The sequence below is a fragment of the Conger conger genome, chromosome 16 (assembly GCF_963514075.1).
Source record: "Conger conger chromosome 16, fConCon1.1, whole genome shotgun sequence".
NCBI classification, from domain to species: Eukaryota; Metazoa; Chordata; class Actinopteri; order Anguilliformes; family Congridae; genus Conger; species Conger conger.
The window spans coordinates 38,394,845-38,418,902 of NC_083775.1; the positions used below are offsets into that span (position 1 = coordinate 38,394,845).

Sequence of the window (24,058 nt, forward strand, 5' to 3'; positions counted from 1 at the left end):
TATCTGTCTCCACTACACACACACAGACACACAGACACACATCACCACATCTCTCCCTGTCATAGCTCTGTGTCCACTACACACACACAAAAGACCACATCTCTCCCTGTCATTTCAATCTCCACAACATACAACACGACAACTCTCTGTCATATCAGTCTCCACTACATACACACCAAACCACAACTCTCCCTGTCATATCTGTCTCCACTATATATTCACACACACAACACTACATCTCTCCCTGTCATAGCTCTGTCTCCACTACATACATACACTCACACAACACCACATCTCTCCCTGTCATTGCTCTGTCACCACTACACACACACGCACATACACACACACGCACACACACCACAACTCTCCCTGTCATAGCTGTCTCCACTACATTCACACAACACCACAACTCTCCCTGTCATAGCTCTGTCTCCACTACATAAACACACAAGACCACATCTCTCCCTGTCATATCTGTCTCCACTACACACCTACACACACACACACACACACACACACACACACACAGCACCACAACTCTCCCTGTCATTGCTGTCTCCACTACATTCACACAACACCACAACTCTCCCTGTCATAGCTCTGTCTCCACTAAATAAACACACAACACCACATCTCTCCCTGTCATATCTGTCTCCACTCCACACACACACACACACACACACAACACCACAACTCTCCTTGTCATTGCTCTGTCTCCACTACACACACACACACACACACACACACACAACACCACATCTATCCCTGTCATAGCTCTGTCTCCACTACACAAGACCACATCTCTCCCTATCATATCAGTCTCCACAACATTCACACAACACCAAAACTCTCCCTGTCATATCTCTGTCTCAAATACATACACACAAACAACACCACAACTCTCCTTGTCATATCTGTCTCCACTATATATTCACACACAACACTACATCTCTCCCTGTCATAGCTCTGTCTTCACTACATACACACAACACCACATCTCTCTCTGTCATAGCTCTGTCTACACTTCATGAACACACAAGACCACATCTCTCCCTGTCATATCTGCCTCTTCTACATACACACAACGCCTCAACTGTCCCTGTCATTTCAGTCTCCACTACACACACAACACCACAACTCTCCGTGTCATAGCTCTGTCTCCACTACATACACACACGCACACACAACACCACTACTCTCCCTGTGATTGGACAAATTAAATAGACGCTGAGTTAGTTCGCAAATGAAGAGCTGAATGAGCCATTGAACGACTGAACGAGTGAATGAACGAGCCATGAGCCGGTGCTGAACTGACAGTACAGCGCAGATGAGCCGCAAGGCATAACGTCTATGCCATCAGTAGGCATTACGTGGATCAGCTGCATTGTTAGGATATCACAGATAATATTTTGCTATATCATGCTGTCTTTAATTTTTTTGTAATATAGTTAGCTAGGCTCTGCAATTAAAGTGATGAATGGTTTTGCAAAGATCACAACGTTCATCATGTCATTTTACTTTTGTCGGTAGTATATTGAAACGTAGCGAGCTATGTATAGGCTGCAATAATATATTTCAGGTGTCTTAATTGCATTAAAGTTTAATTTGAGCTAATGTTACATAATGTACAATGTAATTGCTTATGTAATTTAACTTTAACATCAGTGTCTCATAGCTTACAATTTCTTAAGAAACCTGGAATGAAGCTTTGGAAGATGAAAACATTTTTTAATGCTCTTCATAGCTGATGTATTATATTGGCTACTAAGCAGATGTCTTTTGTGCAGTATAATCCATACTGCAAAGCATAATTAAACAGATGTTCAATTAATTGACCAGCTGCCTGCATAGCAAGTGACGGTGGACCGTATCTGTGCCAGTACCGACTGACTTTGGGCCAGATCCAACCCGGAGTCGCTTACTTTCTGTTATGAACGGTTCTGGAGACACACTGCCAAATTAGTTTTTCAATACAAGGTCAAAAATCCAGAAGATCAGAAATACGAGGTATACAAGGGCAAGGCAAGAACGTAGTTGAAGGAAGCAGAAGGTAGATCCAAAACTACCAGAAAAAAATCAGAAAAGGCAAACCAATGAAAAGGGCTAGGCAAACTCGAAAACAGGCACAAATCAGCTGGCGTACAAGAAATTGGCACTGAATATTGATCAACGTTCTGACAACCAACACTACTGAGAACAGAGTTTAAATAAAGGAAGGGATGAGACAAACTATTACCCAATCCTGATCTAAAGTTAGTAGATTAGTAAGAAGACGAGGGAAATTGGAACAATTAGGGAAGTGTGAGTGACAGAAAGGGAGAGAGAGAAAGCAGGATTGCAAGGTTTGCAGAAAGACACAAAAAAGTGTATGCTAAACAATTAACAGAACCACATAACATGAAACAAACCTAAATCATGACATCACAAGTTCGCAGCTGTGACATGAATAAACTAAACATGAAACATAACATGACATGAAAATTAAATGTAACAAGAAATAAAGCATAACAACTTGGCGAGACTAGACTAACATAATACGTGACATGACAATAACATAACTAAGACAATGACTAAACATGAAACATGACGTGACAAACATGAAACGTGACAGAAAGTTCATAGAATCCTTCTTGGTTCCGGATGCACTAGTTAGTCTGTCTCCAGGTAGCACCCCAGCAGAGCCTTTTCAGCAAGGTCGGCGGTTTACAGTTCGGGAACGTTGTCGAAAACTGAAGGCACCAGTGCACCAACAACCCCTTCACGTTTCCAACAGGTTCTCCCCCCTCAGCAACGCACTGGCTGTGAAACCTGTTGAAAAAACTAGTAATTGGCGACTATTTTAAGAAATGTTAATTTAACGACACCAGCTTTTCTAAAATTGTTATTCATGTCAGCGCTAACGATGAAGCAATCGGAGATCACCAAAGATAATTTGAAATCGGTGTGTGATCTGGCAAAACGGATGTCTTGGTCAGTTATTTGCTCTGCTCCCATCCCCTCTCGGCATGGAGATGAAATATACAGCAGATTAACATCACTAAATCACTGGTTGTCTGTTTGGTGTCCTGCAAATGGTGTTGGCTTCATAGACAATTGGAATACATTTTGGGGGAGGCCTGGGGCCTCATTTATAAACGTTGCGTAGGCACAAAAGAATGCGTACGCCACTTTCTAAGCAAACTTTGGCATTTATAAAAAACAAACTTGACTGGAAAATGTGCGGTTCTCCACGGAAACTCTGAACCATGCGTACGCACATTAACTGGAGAAATGAGAAACTGTGCCTTTAATGCTCGTGACGTAAGACCAGGAAAACGGGAAGTGAAACAGGATGTAAAAAGGTATAAAGATTTGCCGGGAGTTGTGGCTGGGTATGGCTGCTGTAAGGGCATGCGTCGTCCCTGAGGCCTAAAGTGTTGTATTGTTGAATCTCGCTATACGGGTTCTCTCCCTTCCTAAGTGCAACACAACATTTGGCGACGAGAGAAGTCGAAAATGATACACAACAGATACCACTGTGTAAAATAAATCGAAATTGATTGTTGTTGATTGTACTCTTAAAGGGTTCTGATTTTCTGCATGTTTACACTAGGACTCGGAACTATACTGTCCTCTCAGGTCCTCTTTGCACTTGTTCTCATGTTTAATTTGCACTTTGTTGTACGTCGCTCTGGATAAGAGCGTCTGCTAAATGCCATGCAATGTAATGTAATGTAATGTAATGTAATGAAATATTACCTCTCACGTATCATATACGAAGAGTTAATTTGCAAAAATGGATAAAAGCCTCTCACAACGAATAAACAAACAGCTGTTTGATTGATGGTCCCTGGAGTGCCCAAAAAATATGATTTAGGATGATAAATATAAACGTTGTAAATGTTGTAAAATAATCCCTCAAATATATAGACGAATTGTTAAACAATACTTCATGTTATTAAATGTATTCTCATAAATAATATGGTGAACAGTCGGACAAATTGCGCTGCACTGATGCCGTTTACAATGCGTCAGTCGGGCAGATACGAGCATAGTTTCATATATTGTTATCATATTCATATATTATGTTTTTTTTCCAAAGGTGCTAGACAAATAACGTGTATTATTATTGTTATTATTATTATTATCACCGTCATCATCACATTCGTTGTGCAGAACTGTTCGTCATTTACAATCAATCAGGATAATTCCCACACCTGTAGCTTTTCAGAGGCAATCAAATGGCTGAAATCCCTTTTCTTGGCCTTCTTTTCAGCGTTTGCCATTGTCGTCTTCATGAAATGCATATTCATTAGCGGTGTTTCACTGCCTGTTTATAGGGAACTGTGGGCGGGACATGAAGCTGGCAAAGTTGCGCCACATTTAGAGTTGATTGTGATTTATAAAGGAAAACTGGCGTGGGACGTGCATATGCACTGTTTTATAAATCAGAATATTTTTTTGCGTACGCACGTCCTAGGTTTCATGCTTACGCAACCTTTTGACGTGAATCCTAAGCACAGTTTTATAAATGAGGCCCCTGGTCTTTTGAGGAGAGATGGTATTCACCCCTCGTGGGAGGGTGCTGCTCTTCTTTCTAGAAATGTATCGTATAGTCTCAGAAATTCAATTTCTTGACACTCCAGACACGCCAGGCAGCTGACCTTCTGTCTTGCACAGATTTCTGCTTGTTCCCAAGAACTGCTGCCCCGGTTTCATACTATTCAGAGTTTCTGTGCCCCGACCTAAATTAAGCCTTGCTAAAAAACCCATCATGGGTGTTTGTGTGGCTAATCTAAAAAAAATCAGACCCTGTCATTATACTTATAATGTGGCTAAGCAAACTGAGCTAAAAATTGGATTGATTAATATCAGATCACTATCGCCTAAAGCAACTCTTGTAAACGGGTCGTGGAGGGGGTGTTGCTGCTGTATATAATTCCAATCTCCTTGCTACTTTGAAATCTTCGATTTAAAGTTTTTTGTAGTGCTTGTTCTCTGTTTTGCACATCCGGAGGATTGTCTCCTGCTTAGTCTTATCAACTGTATGTCGCTCTGGATAATTAACTTCCACAACTGCTATGACACCCATCAGTCAAGCCTGGTGAAGATGTCTAGCTGTCAAAGATGGACGCTTGTCTTATAGACATAAAGGAATGGATGACCCACAACGTCCTCTAGCTAAACTCTGCCTATATGCCTGATGTTGATGGAATTTCAAGTGCTGTCACCAACGATCTTGGTGTTACTTTTGATCCAGATCTTGCATTTGATAGACATATAAAAAAACATCTCTTGGGTTGCTTTTTATCACTTAAGGAATATTTCTAAAATTTGGAAAATACTGTCTGCAGAAAAGCTAGTCGATGCTTTTGTTACCTCAAGATTAGATTACTGCAATGCACTTTTGTGCACTGAAAGGGCTCCAGTGAATTCAAAATGCAGGAACTCGTATTCTCACGAGAAGGAGGAGATTTGAGCACATCAGCCCAGTTTTAGCTTCACTTCCAAATTCCAAAAAGACTCTAAGATGCTATTGAGTCTCTGGTGGACTTGGCAGTCAGTGCTGTCAGTGGATCATTGTTGGTAGTGCTGTGTTAAGTATAATCTGTCATGGTCTGATGGTGACTGTCTCAAGCCTGCCCTCATGGCTGTGTTGGCCACTGCCTCTGTTTCCCTTAGCTACGCTGCCATAGCCTTATTCTGCCAGGGTTTTCCTTATTGCACGCAGGCACCTCTCCCTCCTGCTGTGATTGACCAATGATTGACTAATCTGGCTCCAGCCCAAGACCAGCTGTGCATCCCCCCTGCGTACCCACTCCCGCTTAAGCTCTTCCTGTTCTGTGTCTCTTAAATGCGTTTCCTGGATTATTGCTATATCAACCTCTTCTTTTTTAAGATATGCCAATTTTTTTTTCCTTTTCACTGGATGATGTATGCCCCTTATATTCCGTGTACATGGTTTAAGTGGTGAGTGAGTTGTGATGGTGGTGATAGACTGAATATGATTAGGTGCAGCTGCTGTCCCCTGTCCACGTCTGTTTTGTTAGACATAGTCCAGTACCCCCCATTTGTCAGTCCTCAAAAATGCTGTGCTGTCTCATCTAACCTTAGAACCAAACCCCTAACACAACTATATACATACAATGTTCCCCTATAAGCAAGTAAACAATGAAAAATCAAAATAAAGAAAAGGGTGACCCCAACTTCAGGAGAGAAATTAGGTCCTCTCAACCTTACTCTGGATGCGTCTATGATGTTCTTGAGTCCGCAAAGTCGAATGTAATCAGATATTCAAACAGGTCTGTTTGTAATGTAATGTAATGTAGGCTTACATGTATTTCTTGGGCTATATCAGTGGGAGAGTCAAAATAACTTTAGTAATAATGGAATATTAATTATATTATATTATATGGGCTGCTGTATCAGACATAAAAAATTTTATTAGAGAAAAAACAAAACAAACCACATATATATATATATATACATTACAGCAAAAATAAATAATAAATAACAATATATATAAACATACATACACACAGTAATAAGAAGAATAATCATACTAATTAAAATAACAATAATAATAATAATCATAATAATATGAGCTGGAGACAGCACATCTGGAAACCCCTGTCTGCCTTGCAGATGCAGTATAACTTCCTTGTGTCTTGTTGCTGTGCTCAGTCTTGCCATGGCGTATGACTTCTGACATTAAACTGTCTTCAGCAACCTCACCTTGGAAGCACCAAGTTTGAACCCTCCTACACAGCTGTTTCTTTTTCAGTTAATGATTGTGTTTCAACCTACATATTAAATTGATGGCGGCACGGATGGTACAGTGGGTAGCACTGCCGCCTCACAGCAAGGATGTCCTGGGTTCGAATCCCCGTCGGCCTCTCTGTGCGGAGTTTGCATGTTCTCCCTGTGTCTGCGTGGGTTTCCTTCGGGTACTCCGGTTTCCTCCCACAGTCCAAAGACATGCAGGTTAGGCTGATTGGAGAGTCTAAATTGCCCGTAGGTATGAGTGTGTGAGTGAACGGTGTGTGTGCCCTGCGATGGACTGGCGACCTGTCCAGGGAGTATGAAATTTCAACATTTATGAAAGAATATAATTTTAGCATAAACAACTGTTCATCTGCTGCCCTATAAAGCTGGAAAAATGGCTTTCTGCTGTCCACTCTGGCCCTGCCCAATTGTGACGTCAGTATTTGACTCTTTCAGGGTAAGTCATATAGATGTCCAATCAAGATATTGAGTCGGAAAGTGGTTGACGCCCACAAATTTGTCCGTTTACACTTAAGGGTTATTTTCAAAGTCGGAAAGCCAGCTTTCACGGATCAATACTAGACTATCTGAGGATGTCATGTCATTACGGACAGTGGTGGTAGGCAAATGCATTATACAGTGGGCTCAAGAATTATTGGCACCCCTCACCAGCAATGCACAAACAAGGCTTAAAAAAAAAAAAAAGAATAATATAATTATAGGGAAAGGTAATACACCAACATGTGCCAAATACTGTACTTTATTAATGTTTCAATGGAAACAACCAAAATCATAACAATCATTTAATAAAAAATAAATTTCAACAAATCAAGGTTTCAGAATTATTGGCACCCTTCACCTAGTACTTAGTGCAACCACCTCTGGCAAGGATAACAGCATGGAGTCTCTTCCTGTAATTCTTGTCAAGATTAAGGAACACATTTGGAGGGATTTTAGACCATTCCTCTTTGCATATCCTTTCAAGATCCTTCACATTCTTGGGTTTGTGCTTATCAACTGACCTCTTCAACTGAGCCCACAGGTTTTCGATTGGATTGAGGTCTGGTGACTGAGATGGCCATTGCAGAATGTTGATTTTGTTGTCACTGAACCATTTCTGTGTGGATCTTGAGGTGTGTTTTGGGTCATTGTCTTGTAGGAAAGTCCACCTACGACCAAGTCCCAGACTTCTGGCAGAGGGAACCAGATTTTCAGCCAAAATTTTGGTCTCATCTGACCAGAGAACCTTGTTCCAGTCATAATGTAAATGACGTTTGGCAGACTCCAAGCGCTATCTTCTGTGTCTTGTGGTCAGAAAAGGCTTTCTTCTGGCAACCCTTCCAATGAGGCTGTGGTTATGGAGGTGGCGTCTGATGGTGCTTTTTGAAACCTGGTGACCCCAAGATGCCACCAAGGCCTGCAATTCTTTCACTGTGATCCTTGGGGATTTTGTTGCTTCTCTCACCATTCTCCTCAGTATCCTGGGGGGCAAGATGCAGTTGCATCCTCTACCCATGATATTTTTATATAACAGTTTATAATTGCTCTGACAGTGCTCAGTGGTATATTCAATTGTTTGTGAATTTTCTTGTAGCCATTACCACGTTTATGAAGGTCTACGACCATCTGCCTCTTTTGAACTGCCAATTCTTTTGTTTTCTTCATGGTGTTGGATGACAGGGATATTGCATGTATGTTGCCTCATTTTTATACCCTAACAGGAAGTGATGTAATGACTCAATACAGTTCCTTAACACATAGATAAACTTAAATAACTGGAATTTAATACCTGGTTTAATTTTGGTAGGTGTTATTTACAATAATCTTTAAATAATTTAAATAATTGTGAAACATTGATTTGGAGGAAATTGATTTTTAATTAAATCAGTAAATTATTTTTGTTGGTTCCATTGAAACATTAATATAGCACAGAATTTATCACCTGTTGGTATTTTGAGTTTGTCTATAAATATATTGTTTAGAATTTTTTTGAGTATTGTTTGTTCATTTTCTGTCAGGGGTGCCAATAATTTTTGAGCCCACTGTATTGTTCTCTGAGTAGTTGGTGGGTAGGCCACACAAGTATATTATTACAGTCATGTTTGTAAGGAGAAAACACGTCTTACAAACTTTGGAGAGTTTAAACAAAGAATGTATTCCAGACAACTCATAATAGTCATGTCCAATGCAAAAAGGCTTTTCAGACTGGGACTTCGTTTATGTAATATTTCTGCCTTCCATAACTATGCAATAGGTTGAACCATTTCTATGCATTGTCCCAAGCAACCTATGAAATATTCATCAGAGAGTGTGTGCTGACAGTGATAAAAATTGATCATACATTAAGACCTTATTCTCTTGAGATGGTAAGATGAGGAAATACAGGCCCATATTACTTGAATGGATGTAGTAAACCTGATGCAGAATTTCTTTGGGATGTGGCTTGTTTGGTGTTTGTGAAAAATCTTACTGACATTTCAGTTGTAACTTTCATGTTCATAATTTGGAGCACAGATCAATTGTTGTTTTTTTTTATAAAGGTGTGATTTGTATTTGTTACTTGGCTGTATTCTGTTGAGATGTAATTTTATTCTTTTTTTAGTGGTGCATGCATAATATTTACAAATGTGGGAAATGCAAACACAGTATCCATTTACTTGCTAAAAAAATCAAAGCAAACTGCAAAATATTTTGTAAGTGAACAGACTGTTGCTGCAGCAGTTGCTGCATCTAATGTTGTGCTTGTTAGATGCTAAATCAGCTGGGGTGCTAATGTTGTGCTTGCTAGATGCTAACTCAGCTGGGGTGCTAATGTTGTGCTTGTTAGATGCTAACTCAGCTGGGGTGCTAATGTTGTGCTTGCTAGATGCTAACTCAGCTGGGGTGCTAATGTTGTGCTTGCTAGATGCTAACTCAGCTGGGGTGCTAATGTTGTGCTAGCTAGATGCTAACTCAGCTGGGGTGCTAATGTTGTGCTTGCTAGATGCTAACTCAGCTGGGGTGCTAATGTTGTGCTTGCTAGATGCTAACTCAGCTGGAGTGCTAATGTTGTGCTTGCTAGATGCTAACTCAGCTGGGGTGCTAATGTTATGCTTGCTAGATGCTAACTCAGCTGGGGTGCTAATGTTGTGCTTGCCAGATGCTAACTCAGCTGGGGTGCTAATGTTGTGCTTGCCAGATGCTAACTCAGCTGGGGTGCTAATGTTGTGCTTGCTAGATGCTAACTCAGCTGAGGTGCTAATGTTGTGCTTGCTAGATGCTAACTCAACTGGAATGCTAATGCAGTGACAGTGCATTATGTTTCAATCAAATTGTGACAATTTGGGGTGGCCTGTAGCGTAGTGGTTAAGGTACATGTGGTTCGATCACCGGTGTAGCCACAATAAGATCCGCACAGCCATTGGGCCCTGGAGCAAGGCCCTTAACCGTGCATTGCTCCAGGGGAGGATTATCTCCTGCTTAGTCTAATCAACTGTACGTCACTCTGGATAAGAGCGTCTGCCAAATGCCATTCATGTAATGTGTTGAATAGTGTTTGATTTTTGCTTTGCTGATGAACACATGCATTAATAGTAGGCCAATAGTAGCAAGGTTTTTTTGATTCATAGCATGTCATATGAATCAACACCAAACTTATCCACCACAGTAAAGACCCACACTTTATTAAGAACATTTTTACATTATTACACCTACTTATTCATATGATTATCTAATCAGCCAATTGTGGCAGCAGTGCAATGCATATAATCATGTAGATACTGGTCAGGAGCTTCAGTTAACGTTCACAACAACCATCAGAATGGGGAAAAAATGTGATCTAAGTGACTTTGACCGTGGAATGATTGTTGGTGGCAGACAGGCAGGGTGGTTTGAGTATCTCAGAAACTGCTGATCTCCTGGGACTTTCATGCACACTGCTGACAGGAAGGTGGCAGTAATGCAAATAACCACACATTACAACAGTGGTATGCAGAAGAGCATCTCAAATACTGATACCAAAGGTGCTATGTTCTAGTTTAACACATCTAGGCATAAATACCAGGAAATAAAAGCTGAAACTCAGAACTATTGTGTTATCTCAACCCCAAATGTATTCAGTGTATTGCAAAAGTTGTTTTTCTGTGTTTTTACGCAAGCACTAATCTCTGTGCAGCACCCAGAGCCTGAAGTCGGAGTCTCGGCACGCTCCCTGTAACTGCCTCGGCGGAGCAACAGCTCTAAAGCAGTACGTCGACAAGGATAAGTTTGATGACGTCATCAGACGGAGAGCGGAAGAGTACAAACGCCATCAGACAAGGTGCCAAAGGTTGCCTGCGCCCTGTACTACTGCGCCCTGCTGCATTGTTCAGCTGTTTTAATGGCAGGGATACTCAATACCCAGAAAGGGCCGGTGTGTGTGCAGGCTTTTCAAACCAAGCAGTTACAGACCTGATTCTACTAGTCAACCACTGTAAGACTCTAAGTACATTACCTAGTAGAATCTAGGGTTTGATTTGACATTTGATTTGTGAAAAACCGTGACATTTGATGCACCATTATCGTTTCAGAAAAGTGCTCTTTTTTTTTGCCCGGTCTGAGTTGTACTTTATATATAGTTTTTTTTTTTTTTGCTGCTGGTTGCTTGTCTGATTTTGTTCTCTCTTCCTCCTCGTCCGTCTCACCCATTTTATAAAACCGACAAAATAAGTTAAAAATAAATCAGAAGTATTAGGTGATTACCTCTAGGCTAGTTGCTAACTTTCCCATGGTGGGGTCATTGAAGTGAATGCACACACCAGACTGACAGCTCGTGCAGCAGTTGCTAGGTGATAAGGTCAATTTTCGTATTTCTGCTATCAATTAAAAAGTATAGGCATATGGTCAATCGTCGCTGTGTTTTACTCATTTTTACCTGTTTACAGACACGGGATTGGATGTCTAAACGTAAAGAGGAAAAAACAGAATAGCAGTAGAAGAATCCGGTTTTATTTGGAACTCTGACATTTAGAAGTAGAAAAAAATGGGACAATTCGTGTCCCGGAAAGAACAATCCCGGGAAAACCAGAATGTGTGGCAACCCTAGTAGAATCAGGTGTGTAACTGCTTTGTTGGAACAAAAGCCTGCGCCCACCACAGTGTAAGATTGAGTATCCCTGCTGTAGGGTGCTGTAAATATATAGATCATAATATGTATTCATTATACAGTAAAAAAAATAGCATTTGGGGAAGGGAGGGCAAGGTCTAAAAATGGTATGATGAAGATGTTCTCTGATCACATGCAGCTCCAAAAGCAGACGTATGATAATGTCAGTTAAACCAGGAACATTATTTTCATTTTTTGCAGAAAAAAGTCAGCACAAAGCAATGTTCTGTTAGCTGCAGCAAATTCCCCTCTGCAATATCCAATCCAAGGATTCATTGTTATTCCTCTCCAGAAGAGCCTCATGCCAGGTACTGTAACCTAATATTTTATTCTGATGAAATTCAAATATAAATCATAAAAATGTCAGATCAGAGGGAAGATGTGAAATGTATTTTGACTTTATAGTTTAAAAGGGAGAGTTCAGTGTGCGGCTAATTGAGTTAATATGAACCATTCTGTTGGTTAGCAGTGTTTTCCACCTTGCTATTATCTTGTGAATCCCTTCTTTGCCCAGTCTCTTTATAGCTGAATCTAGAGAGGCCTGCTGGTCTTTGGATGTTCTTCTGGGTTCAAGTGTGACTGTTGCCACTGTGCCCTAGGATGCATTTTGGCAGGCCTGCTTCTCTTGGTAATATGCACCACTTCCAATTGTTTTGGCGATGATGGCTCTCACTGTTGTTTGGTGGAGTCCCAGAGCCTTACAAATGGTTTTGTAACCCATTTCAGACTGCACTTTAGTGAGCACTTTATTAGCTATTTGGTCTTCTGCTGTTGTAGCCTATCCACTTAGAGGTTTGACTCATTGTGTGTTCTGAGATGCTCTTCTGCACACCACTGTTGTAATGTGTGGTTATTTGCGCTGCTGTCACCTTCCTTGTCAGCTTCAACCAGTCTGGCTCTTCTCCTCTGTGTTCTGCCTGCAGAACTGGATGTTTTTCACACCATTCTCTGCAAACTCTAGAGATTGTTGAGTTTGAAAATCCCAGGAGATCAGCAATTTCTGAAATTCTAGGGCTTATTTGAGCATTGTTGCTGACCATGTGTATCCGTTCATGGCCACAATACAGTATAGCCATCCTCTAATGGCTGCTTCCAGCATGATAATGCACCATGTAACAAAGCAAAAGTAATTGGTTTCATGAACATGACAATGAGTTAAATGTTCTTCCTTGGCATTCCCAGTCACCAGATCTGAATCTAATAGAACACCTTTGGAATGCGGTATACCAGGAGATTCACAGCATGAAAGTACAGCTGACAAATCTGCAGAAAGTGCATGATGCAATCATTTCAACAGGGAACAGATTCTCAAAGGATTCTCAAATGTTTTCAACATTTTGTGGAATCTATAGCACAAAGAATTAAGGCTGTTTTGAGAGCAAAGAGAGCCCCTACCTCTGCTCAGTTTTACAATATTGTTCCCAATAAAGTGCTCAGTGAGTGTATATATATATATATATATATATATATATATATATATTATATATAACAGGACTATCATTGTTTAATTATTTTTCAGCAATGTTCGGGTGTATCTAAATCCCATCTGCATCTTCAACATTACCTCTACCTACCCCATTCGGCCATTTTTATGAATAATATATCAAAGCTACAACTGAGTCTAATACAGCTTTGGGACATTCGTACCACAGACTCTGAGCACCTGAGTGAGTGCCCAGCAACAACAGCAGTCAATGTGGCAAACACACAGGAATGCATTCATTTAATTTTATTAATTGAATTCATTAGAGGTCTGAGGGACAGCTCTCAACACCAGGCTCTTATCAGCCAATCGGTGAGATGCACACAGATAAACACATGTTTGGATAATTGATCAGGACTCAATATACTGTGATCAAAGCCAGACACAAAGGCTTGTTTTGGCATGAACTACTGCAGGTTGCCTTCGGTTTGCAAGGGCATTCAGTTTTTGCTTAAGTTCTGATTCTTGGACCACCGTACATTAAGATGGATCAACCATACAGAATATCTATTTTTGCTATCCATTAGAAACTAGCAAGATTAGAGGTCATACAAACAGGTCAGTTTCAGATGCATTCACTTTCTTGGTCTTGTAAAAGCTTTCCAGTTTATTTTTTTATGTTTGTAATTACTAATATGATGCACAGTAGAATGCGCAATGCCGCCATGAACCTTAAAGATTACTCTGGGTCTACTGTAAAGGTGCTCACACGTCAAATCCGGTACACGAAGCATTCCATATTGATCCCATGGAGCCATCTATACAATGGAGCCCACCTACAGTACTATCCATAAAACAGACAGCTTTGGGGGTCCAATGTGTTGCCGGATTTGATGTGTGATCACCTTATGGGTCTACTGTTACGACCCACCTGCCCCATGAACCTTAAAAGGGTCTACTCGAAAGGAATGTCCTGACATGACTGTAAATTATGGTGTTGATAGTTTCTACACAGTATTCATGGATAATCAGTTACTTTCCTCCTGAAATAACTTTTTTTATAACTATAAGTAGCAAGTATGCACATTGTCAGACATGCTCATGAAAATCAGATAACCAGGTGTTCCCTACCTTATGCCTTAGGGATCACAGTGTTGTTCTGCATTATGCTGTGTTACAGGTTTAAGTGTACATGCTGTCGAAAAACAAAATTACCAGGTTAGTAAAAACAGCTGCCCTCGACGTTACTGGTGAGATTTGGTGAAGGGGCCAACAGGTCAATGCACCCATTTCTGCTGAAATTTCTTTGCTTGGAACATGCATCCCATGTCACATATGTGCATAGAACATACATAATTTATGAATTAAGGAAATTAATTAAATTTAGGTTCTTCACCAAAACTGTAACAAGGGTTAGTTAATTAAAGCGGTGCAGTGGCTATCCAATTTGCACCTGCCACAAAAGTTTCAGTCAGGTATTAGAATGACTGAACTTTTAGAATGGCAAGATCAATCATTTGTGCCACTGGAATGCTGTTCTTTAAAGCCTCTTGCTGTGGATGTTTGTTGATGCAAATAATTTCAGACATGTGGCGAGCCAAGAGTGAGTGTTGTGGCACCTGAACACTGCCCAGATCAGGCTAACTGTCAGGATTCAGGACAGAGGAACCAAACGCAGACTCAGGGGTAACGTAATCAGGCAGGCTTTAATGACAGAGGGGCAGATCCAAAACGTAGTCCAAAAACAGGCAATGGTCAAAATCCAAGCAGACAGGTAACATGAAGGGCAGGCAGAGCAAAGTCAGAAGTCAGTTAAAAAACTAGGAAGTCCAAACAAGCGAAAGTACAGACAGCTAATCACAGGGCACAGGTACGGGGAAGCTAGAACCGGGGTAGGGAACAGAATAACGGAAAGGCAAACTAGCAACAAGAAACTGTAAAGGACAGGTTTAAATAGACTAGTGATTGACAGAAAATGAGACAAATGAGAGGAATGGCAGACATGGCAGGAAGGAAGTACATATAAGGAGTGGGGAGGCAGAGACAAAATGAGAACAAATGAATGAGGGAATGGAACTGGAAACAGACTATGGTGGTCACAGAGGGAAGCAAGAGGCGAAAACGCTTGGGATGGGTCTCCTGACAAGGAAGGCAATGGTTGGGAAAGCTCTGAGATAGACACAGTAGACAGTCAGCATGGCCAGGACTGGAAGCTCTGAGATAGACACAGTAGATAGTCAGCATGGCCAGGACTGGAAGCTCTGAGATAGACACAGTAGACAGTCAGCATGGCCAGGTCTGGAAGCTCTGAGATAGACACAGTAGATAATCAGCATGGCCAGGACTGGAAGCTCTGAGATAGACACAGTAGATAGTCAGCATGGCCAGGACTGGAAGCTCTGAGATAGACACAGTAGATAGTCAGCATGGCCTGGAGGGAGGAAAGATAACCCATATAAAACCACATTACTGCAGGCACTGTGGTGCCTGGTCTGAGCAGTGTCATGTGGCACAATACTGACCTTTTTTTAAAAATACCATTCTACTGATTTGTGTCTTTCTACAAAATGTATCCTCAAGTTGGCTTTGAAGCTCCTTAGTCTTCATGAGATTAACTGTTAGTCTTCATGAGATTAACTGTCTAGCTATTGAAGGACTACAAAGTCACATGCATTTTATTTCATAACTTTCTTTTCCTGAAATTACATGAACCACAATTATTGCTCATGTGCACAAGTAATTGTCTGACTTTGATGTTGATGTTTTCAGCTGAACAACTTTTCCCTACCAATGAAGAAGGATGTGTGTGTGTGTGTGTGTGTGTGTGTGTGTGTGTGTGTGTGTGTGTGTGTGTGTGTGTGTGTGTGTGTGTGTGTGTGTGTGTGTGTGTGTGTGTGTGTGTGTGTGTGTGTACAGTGCAGTCTGTAAGTTTTGGACAGCCACACAATGTCTGTTGTTTTGGCTTTGATGTTTATTAGTGCACAGATACCTGTGTCCAGCCCTTCTGTACTCCCTGGGGTGTGTCACGGCATGCAACATCTTTGGTGCTGAAACCCGTGAAAGAAGAGCTGGACACAAATACAGAAAATACTGGTTTACCCAGTATATGATATTTTTACATAAAATCAAATCAAACATAAAGGCATCATGCGTAATCCTCACGGGATCATGATAGACAATAAATGAAAATAAAAGACAAATGAAATTAAAACAAACAACATTTCAGCTCATTCTGCCGGTGGTTCAGCTGTCTGTTGGTGGTTGTGGATTCCCAGTCTCAGCCACCTACTGTTAGCCTTACTGAAGCACATATATCCTGGATGGATTTGTCACGCAGTCATGCAAAACATCTTGGTGAAAATGCAAAAATGAAATGAAGTCTACTTTACTATGCAATGAAATACATCAATGAGAGTTGCAATGTAAAACATGTAAAACTATGCATTTCCTGAATCATAAGCTCCTTGACCACAATTGCACAAAATGTATGATTTCTAAGATTTGTGAAGTAAAATATAATTAGTGTACCCTGGTGTCCCTGACCCTGGTGTCTCCAAATCTATCCAAAATGGTTCAATTGTGCATTGCTGAAATCATAAAATAATCATATATTTTGTGACTAATTGACTGTTTTGACTAATGAAACTCACTTTCATTTAATCAGTTTTGGGCCTAAGATATCTTGGCATACAAAAACCTACCGAAAGCTCTCAGAAAAAAACAAAAAAAAGTTTTCTTGTACATTATAAAGCATATGCATTTGCATCTTGGTTTAAGTTATATGCAAAATAATGAAAAATCATTGTGACACACTGGGGTACACAAACTCAAATATACACTCTGTGAGCACTTTATTAGGTATTTATTAGACTTATATTTTTTAGACTTCTACTGCTGTAGCCTATCCACCTATAATGTGTGCTTATTTGCGTTACTGTCACCTTCCTGTCGGCTTTGACCAGTCTGGCTATTCTCCTCTGATGTCTGTCATTAACAATGCATTTCTGTCTGGAGAACTGCTGCTCACTGGATTGTTTTTTGTTTTTTGCACCATTCTTTGCAAAGTTTAGAGACTAGTGTGTGTGAAAATCCCAGGAGATCAGCAGTTTCTGAGATACTCAAACCACCCTGTCTGCCACCAACAATCATTCCACGGTCAAAGTGACTCAGATCACATTTTTTTCACGATTCTGATGGTTAAGGTGAACATTAACTGAAGGTCCTGACCCGTATCTACACGATTGTATGCATTGCACTGCTGCCACACAATTGGCACAATTGGCCTACAGTATGAAGCCAGCAATACAGTCTGTGAAATGCCCACATTAGAGAATAGCACAGATTGCTTGAAAGACACTCAACTTCACTGTGAGTGGTATGAATTCAAACAAAGCAGCCAGTGCAGTATGCTTGCACTGCCCAGAGTACAGCAACATTGTCTTATAGGCCTACTAACCGCTATCTACCCATCTCCCAATAGATAATCATGCCTAGCATTATTAGCAAGGCTAGCAGTTGTCTTTTACAGCTTCATAGTGACTTCATGAGAAGGAAGGAAACAGAGAAGGAAACTCTGATGTAGGATGCTCTGTCCATATCAAATCCCCATTTCTCCCACATACTTTAAAGCTTTGCAAGAACTACTTGAAGACCAAGGAAGGAAGGAGTGGTACACAATCCACAGTCACCTGACCTCAACCCCATTGAACATTTATGGGGATACTTGAATACTGACAAAAGCCAAGCATTCAGTAACATCACAAGATGCTCTTTGGAACATTTTCAAATAATGCCGGGATCTTGTGGATTATTAGATTTTGCACAAGCAAAAGGGGGACATACCAGATATTAAGAAATTCTTCTTTTGAAAGATTCATCTTTTCACTCAAATTGCCCGATAATATAATTTGTAATTTAAAAGTTTTTATTAGATTTTTAAAAATGCAAAGTAGTACTTCTGCACTGTATGTGTGTGGTTTATCAGGGTATTGAATTCCATTTGGTGAAATCTGTTGTCCATGAGTCATTGTTTGTTCAAAACAAATTTACAGTAATGGGAAAATCGTAAAAAGCTATGCAAGCTATGCAATTACACTCAGATGGATTACTTGAGGTTACACAACTGTATTAGATTTTCTTTTAATTTAATTTTAAAAACAGATTTCCATCAATACAGAGCTAGACACTCATTAGAACTGGCAGGGTCAGTACATTGTCCTTTTACAGAGTAAGTGCTCAGATTTATTATTATTTGGTTTTATCTACATTTAAAAGCATCCATTTTGGAAAAAGGAAGCTTTCTAAAAACCAGAATTAAGAACCTGTTGGAGATCACTCAAGGACTAATGTTGGCAGCAGTGATTAATTATAAACATATAAATGATTTTTGATGGAAACATATTACATATACTGTATGTTAGGTAGTAATAATAATAATAGTGATTGTCAGCTAATATTCAAAATGCTCTGATGGTAAGGTGTCTCTGGTTGACAGTGTTCTTCTGAAGTCCATGACCGGTAAAACTCAGTAGTCCCCTTAATTTCTGTAACTGTGGACTCCTGACTCTACGTGCAGGTGACACTGAGTGTGAGCAGTGGGGTCCTGGCAGTGGAAAGTCTTCAGGAAAAGGGCAAAGTGAAGGGGCAGGGTGAGAAGGTGCTCTCCATTTCTGCCTCCAGCCTGCAGTCTCTCAATGACCTGCTGGGTCAGGTCTCCTACAGAAGCACTGTGTACAGCATCAAGTCTGGAGATCTGGGTAAGCCACTCTCCAGAGCTCTAATAAATTGAAATAAAATATGTATTTGAAGGTATTATCGAAGATATCAAAGCAATATACTTTAGTAAATACTGCACATGCTGTAAATGCTGTAGTATATACATACATATGCTGTGCATACATAACATAAACCTATAAGCCATAAAACCACACATATCCCTCATATTTGTCTGCGTCAATAGTGGAAGCATTCCTGACAGGGGTGAAAAGGAGCATACCAAGAACAAAATAAATTAGAAAAAATATAGCATTTTCATGATACAAAGTGAGTTCAGGAAATATGTGGAAAATGTAGGCTAAATTAATGGTATAACTTCAGTCAGGAAAGGAAACTCAAATCGGCTGCTGTTTTTGCGGTTATTTACAATTATTTTTCCAATTAATTTTGTCAGTATAATGTGGTGGTATCATCCTATATGTTAATGTGTTAAGGGTAATATGTTCACTGTATTCATGCATTTTGATTTTTCTACAGCACACTTCACCTTTGACCGGTATAAGGCTACTTTCCCTATTATGATCCGCCAACCTACAGTACCAAATCTATATGACCTTGGAGAGGGTGAGTCTCCAAACATCCAAATCCTGTCAGTGCCATTTTACTTTTAGTTTGTCTGCCTGTAGCAGTACTTCTTCTAACGATAATATTTCATTTTGAAAGATCAGTTATTCATCAGTTACCTGGTTGCTACGGCTGAGAACCAGGAATATCTCAAAAGCTGCTTGCGTTGTCTGATATAATTCATCTACATGATTATTTCATTTGTTTGTTATGTGATGAAGGCCAGGACCATCAAAACTATTCAGGCGAATATTTATCATATGGGAATGCATTTGTTTACTGAGTAAAGATAACAATCTGCTATATAATGAATTAGAATATCCAGTGCCCTCCAGAATTATTGGTATCAGCAATTAATATGGGTGGCATGGATGGTGCAGTGGGTAGCAAGGAGGTCCTGGGTTTGAATTCCGGTCGGCCGGGGCCTCTCTGTGTGGAGTTTGCATGTTCTCCATGTTTGCGTGGGTTTCCTCTGGGTACTCCAGTTTCCAGTTAGGCTGATTGGAGAGTCTAAATTGCCCGTGGGTATGAGTGTGTGAGTGAATGGTGTGTGTGCCCTGCGATGGACTGGCGACCTGTCCAGGGTGTATTCCTGCCTTTCACCCAATGTATGCTGGGATAGGCTCCAGCCCCCTGCGACCCTGTTCAGGATAAGCGGGTTAAGATAATGGATGGATGATTGGAGCAATTAATATGAGCAAAGGAATGCTGGATATGTTATGCTCGGTAATATGAGAAAATTGCAGTTTTATTGTGATACCGTTGCTCAGAGGGATACAAATCCTTCAACACACAATCATTTTTATTCTGAAAATGATGCCATCCCTGTATCTAGTACTCCTCTCATAATGCTTGATGAGGAGAACACATACAAAGGGATCTGAGAGCTTTTCTCCGTACAAAATCTCTCCCGGTCCTTCAGAGTCCTTGGTCCTAGTTTGAGGTCACTTCTCTTTCGCTCATCCGATGGGATTTCAATAGGGTTTCGGCCAGGGGACTGGGATGGCCATTGCAAAAGCTTCATTCGGAGGTCAGTGAACTATTGTTATGTGGATTTGGAGGTATGCCTCCCTGCTGTAACCAGCTTGACCAGCTTGAAAATTGAGCTGGTTATAAACTGGTCTAACTGGTTATGATTTGCGGTAGCTGAGGTTTCATCTAACCATATAGCCCACTTCCAATGAAAGTCTGAGTGACATTTAGGAAATCAAGGTGCTTAGATGTGTAGGCTTTCTTCTGGCAAGCCTTTCAAATAGCCCGTTGGGACAGAGGTGGCATCTAATTGTAGTTTTGGAGACTTGGTGACCCCAGGATTCTCCAACTGTGATCCTTTTGCCTTTCAACCCATCCTCCTATCTGTATGTGGGGGCAAATACATTTGCGTCCTCTTCCAGACAGGTTAATCACAGCTAAAGATGTTTTAAGATTTTAAATTATTACCCAAATGGAGATGAGTACTTTTAGATGGTTACCTATTTTTCACAGCCACTGCCTTATTTGGTCAACAGATGTCTCACTTCATCTGTGTAAATACATAAATCACGAATGGTGAAAAACAGATTGTGTGGATGTATTTTGAAGGAAAGAAATCTGAGAAATAGGAGACAAGGTTGTAAGCGCCACTGCTATTGCCGTATGGATTTGGAATTGTGTATCAGTTTTAATGAGCTTTTTTTCTTCTTCAAAAATGTATTTTTTTGAGAATTATACACTGCTAAAAAAATTAAGGGAACACTTAATCATCACCATGTAACACCAAGTCAGTTAAGCTTCAGGGATATCAATCTGTCCATTTAGGAAGCACAGGTCATTGTGAATCTATTTCACCTGCTTTGGTGAAAATGAAAATGACAACCAGTCACCTGGTTTGTAGGCTGGGGCTGGTGTGTAGTGGTGATCAGCGAAGCGCCGATTACGGTCTGCCGTGCGTAAGAGCGCGGCCTTGGCATCCCTCCAAATCTTGGCGCATCGCTTCATGTGGGTGGCGAGGGAGGGAACAGCGATCTCGGCTTCCTGGTCAGGAAACAGTGGAGGTTGGTAGTCCAGGGAGATCTCGAAAGGAGACTTTCCGGTGGCGGCGCAGGGCAGGGTGTTGTGTGCGTACTCAACCCAGGTGAGCATCTTGTTCCATGAAGCCGGATTCTTGGCTGACACACAACGTAAGGCGGCTCCTAAATCCTGGTTAGCCCTCTCGGTTTGACCATTGGACTGGGGGTGGTAGCCAGATGAGAGGCTAGCCGTGGCACCAAGGGCCAGGCAGAAAGCTTTCCACACTTGTGAAATGAATTGTGGGCCACGGTCGGATACAATGTCTGAGGGAATTCCATGGATGCGGAACACTTCCTTTATTAGTACGTCCGCAGTCTCTTGGGAGGTGGGTAATCCAGGTAGGGCGATGAAGTGGGCTGCCTTACTAAATCGATTCACCGTGGTGAGGATGGTGGTCTTACCTTCGGAAGGGGGAAGTCCGGTAACGAAGTCCACCCCAATGTGGCTCCAGGGTCGGCTGGGCACAGGCAGAGGTTGGAGCAGACCAGCAGGGGCTTGGTGGGAGGCCTGGCTTCTGGCGCAGGTAGTGCATGCCTTGATGAAGTGCCTGGTGTCAGGGATCATGGAGCTCCACCAAAACTTCCGCTTAAGCACCGCCAAGGTGCGGGTAACGCCAGGATAGCAGGACAGGAGAGACGAATGAGCCCATTGAAGCACCTGTGTCCGAGCAGCTGAGGGGACGTAGAGGCGTGTTCAGGGGTTGGGCCTGGGATCGGGCTCCTCCCGTAGAGCCCTCTGGATCACCGCCTCAATCTTCCAGGTTACGGAAACGACAGTGCAGGAACCCGGGAGGATATTCTCAGGCGCCACTCGCTCGGAGCTGGTGTCGAATTGTCGGGATAGGGCGTCTGGCTTGACATTCTTAGAACCCGGGCGGTAAGTAAGAGTGAAATAGAATCTTCCAAAGAGTTCTCGATTCCCCACGTCGTAATTCCTCTCCGCTGGTGAGAGCTTCTTGGAGAGGAAGGCGCCAGGGTGCAGCCGATTGTCGGAGGAAGAAACTTGCGAAAGCACGGCTCTCACCCCAGTGTCGGACACATCAGTCTCCACAACAAACTGCCGAGTGGGATCGGGGTGCACCAGAACAGGGGCGGTGGAGAAGAGTCTCTTAATTTTGACAAACGCCCTCTCCGCTTCGGGACCCCAACGGAATGGCATGGCAGTAGATGTGAGCTTGGTGAGGGGGGAGACAACTTGGCTGTAAGATCTAATGAATCTACGGTAGAAGTTGGCGAATCCCAAGAAGTGTTGGAGTTGTTTCCGAGAGGAAGGCGTGGGCCAGTCAGTGACCGCCTGAATCTTCCTGGGATCCGCCCTGATCTGTCCCTTCTCCACAATAAATCCAAGGAACTCGACAGTGTTTGGATGGGAGACACACGTCTCTGCCTTGACAAACAATTTGTTCTCCAAAAGTCTCTGAAGAACTTGTCTGACATGAGTCTCATGTTCCTTGACAATGGTGGAGTAGATCAGGATGTTGTCAAGGTAGACAAATACGTGTCGGCCCAGTAAGTCCCGAAGAACATCATTAACTAACGCCTGGAACACACCGGGTGCGTTAGTGAGGCCGAATGGCATGACTAGGTATTCAATGTGTCCAAGAGAGGTACTGAAGGCGGTCTTCCACTTGTCACCCTCTCGAATACGAAACAGGTGGTAGGCGTTGCATAGGTCTAACTTGGTGAACATGGTGGCATGGTGTAGAGGATGAAAGGCGGAGTCCATCAATGGTAGAGGGTATTTGTTCTTGACAGTAATGTTATTAAGCTCCCTGAAGTCGATACAGGGGTGCAATGAGCCATTCTTCTTCTGCATAAAGAAGAATCCGGCGCCCACGGGTGAGGAGGATGGCCGAATCAGTCCTTTGGCTAGGCAGTCCCGGATGTATTTCTCCATGGCCTCCCTTTCAGGTTTGGAGACATTGTAGAGACGGCTTGAGGGGAGTGTGGAACCGGGTAGCAGCTTGATGGCACAGTCGTAAGGTTGATGAGGGGGAAGCGTCTGTGCCTGTGTCTTGGAGAAGACCGTGCCTAGGTCGTGGTAAGGGGTGGGCACCTTCTCCAAGGAGGGCTTGGGGACTTGTGGTGGGTTGGGAGGAGCAGATTGCAGGCAGGATTGGTGACACTCACGACTTCAGGCTTGAATCTGGCTTGAACTCCAGTTGATGGTGGGGTTGTGTCTCTGGAGCCAGGGTAATCCCAAAATGAGCTGGTCATTAGGGGACCGGATGACGCGGAACTGAATAATTTCATGATGGTTTCCAGAAATTATCAGTTGGATGGGTTTTGTGATGTGGGTCATTTGACAAAATGTCTTTCCGTCCAACGACCGAGCATTCTCGGGGTTGGGTAGTGGGAGGGTGGGAATGTCCAATTCCATGA

The 24,058-nt window shown here is 41.9% G+C and overlaps 1 protein-coding gene across 1 annotated transcript in view; it reads left to right on the forward strand.

The window, feature by feature from the left end:
- LOC133114811 (beta-1,4 N-acetylgalactosaminyltransferase 2-like) overlaps positions 1–24,058 on the forward strand; it is a 59,714-nt gene that overhangs the window by 16,756 nt on the left and 18,900 nt on the right. Inside the window, exons 2-6 of the mRNA XM_061224468.1 lie at positions 10,898–11,041; positions 12,068–12,174; positions 14,470–14,507; positions 18,865–19,045; positions 19,542–19,628. Of these exons, the coding sequence (XP_061080452.1) occupies positions 10,898–11,041; positions 12,068–12,174; positions 14,470–14,507; positions 18,865–19,045; positions 19,542–19,628 (557 nt within the window). The remainder of the gene's footprint in view (positions 1–10,897; positions 11,042–12,067; positions 12,175–14,469; positions 14,508–18,864; positions 19,046–19,541; positions 19,629–24,058) is intronic.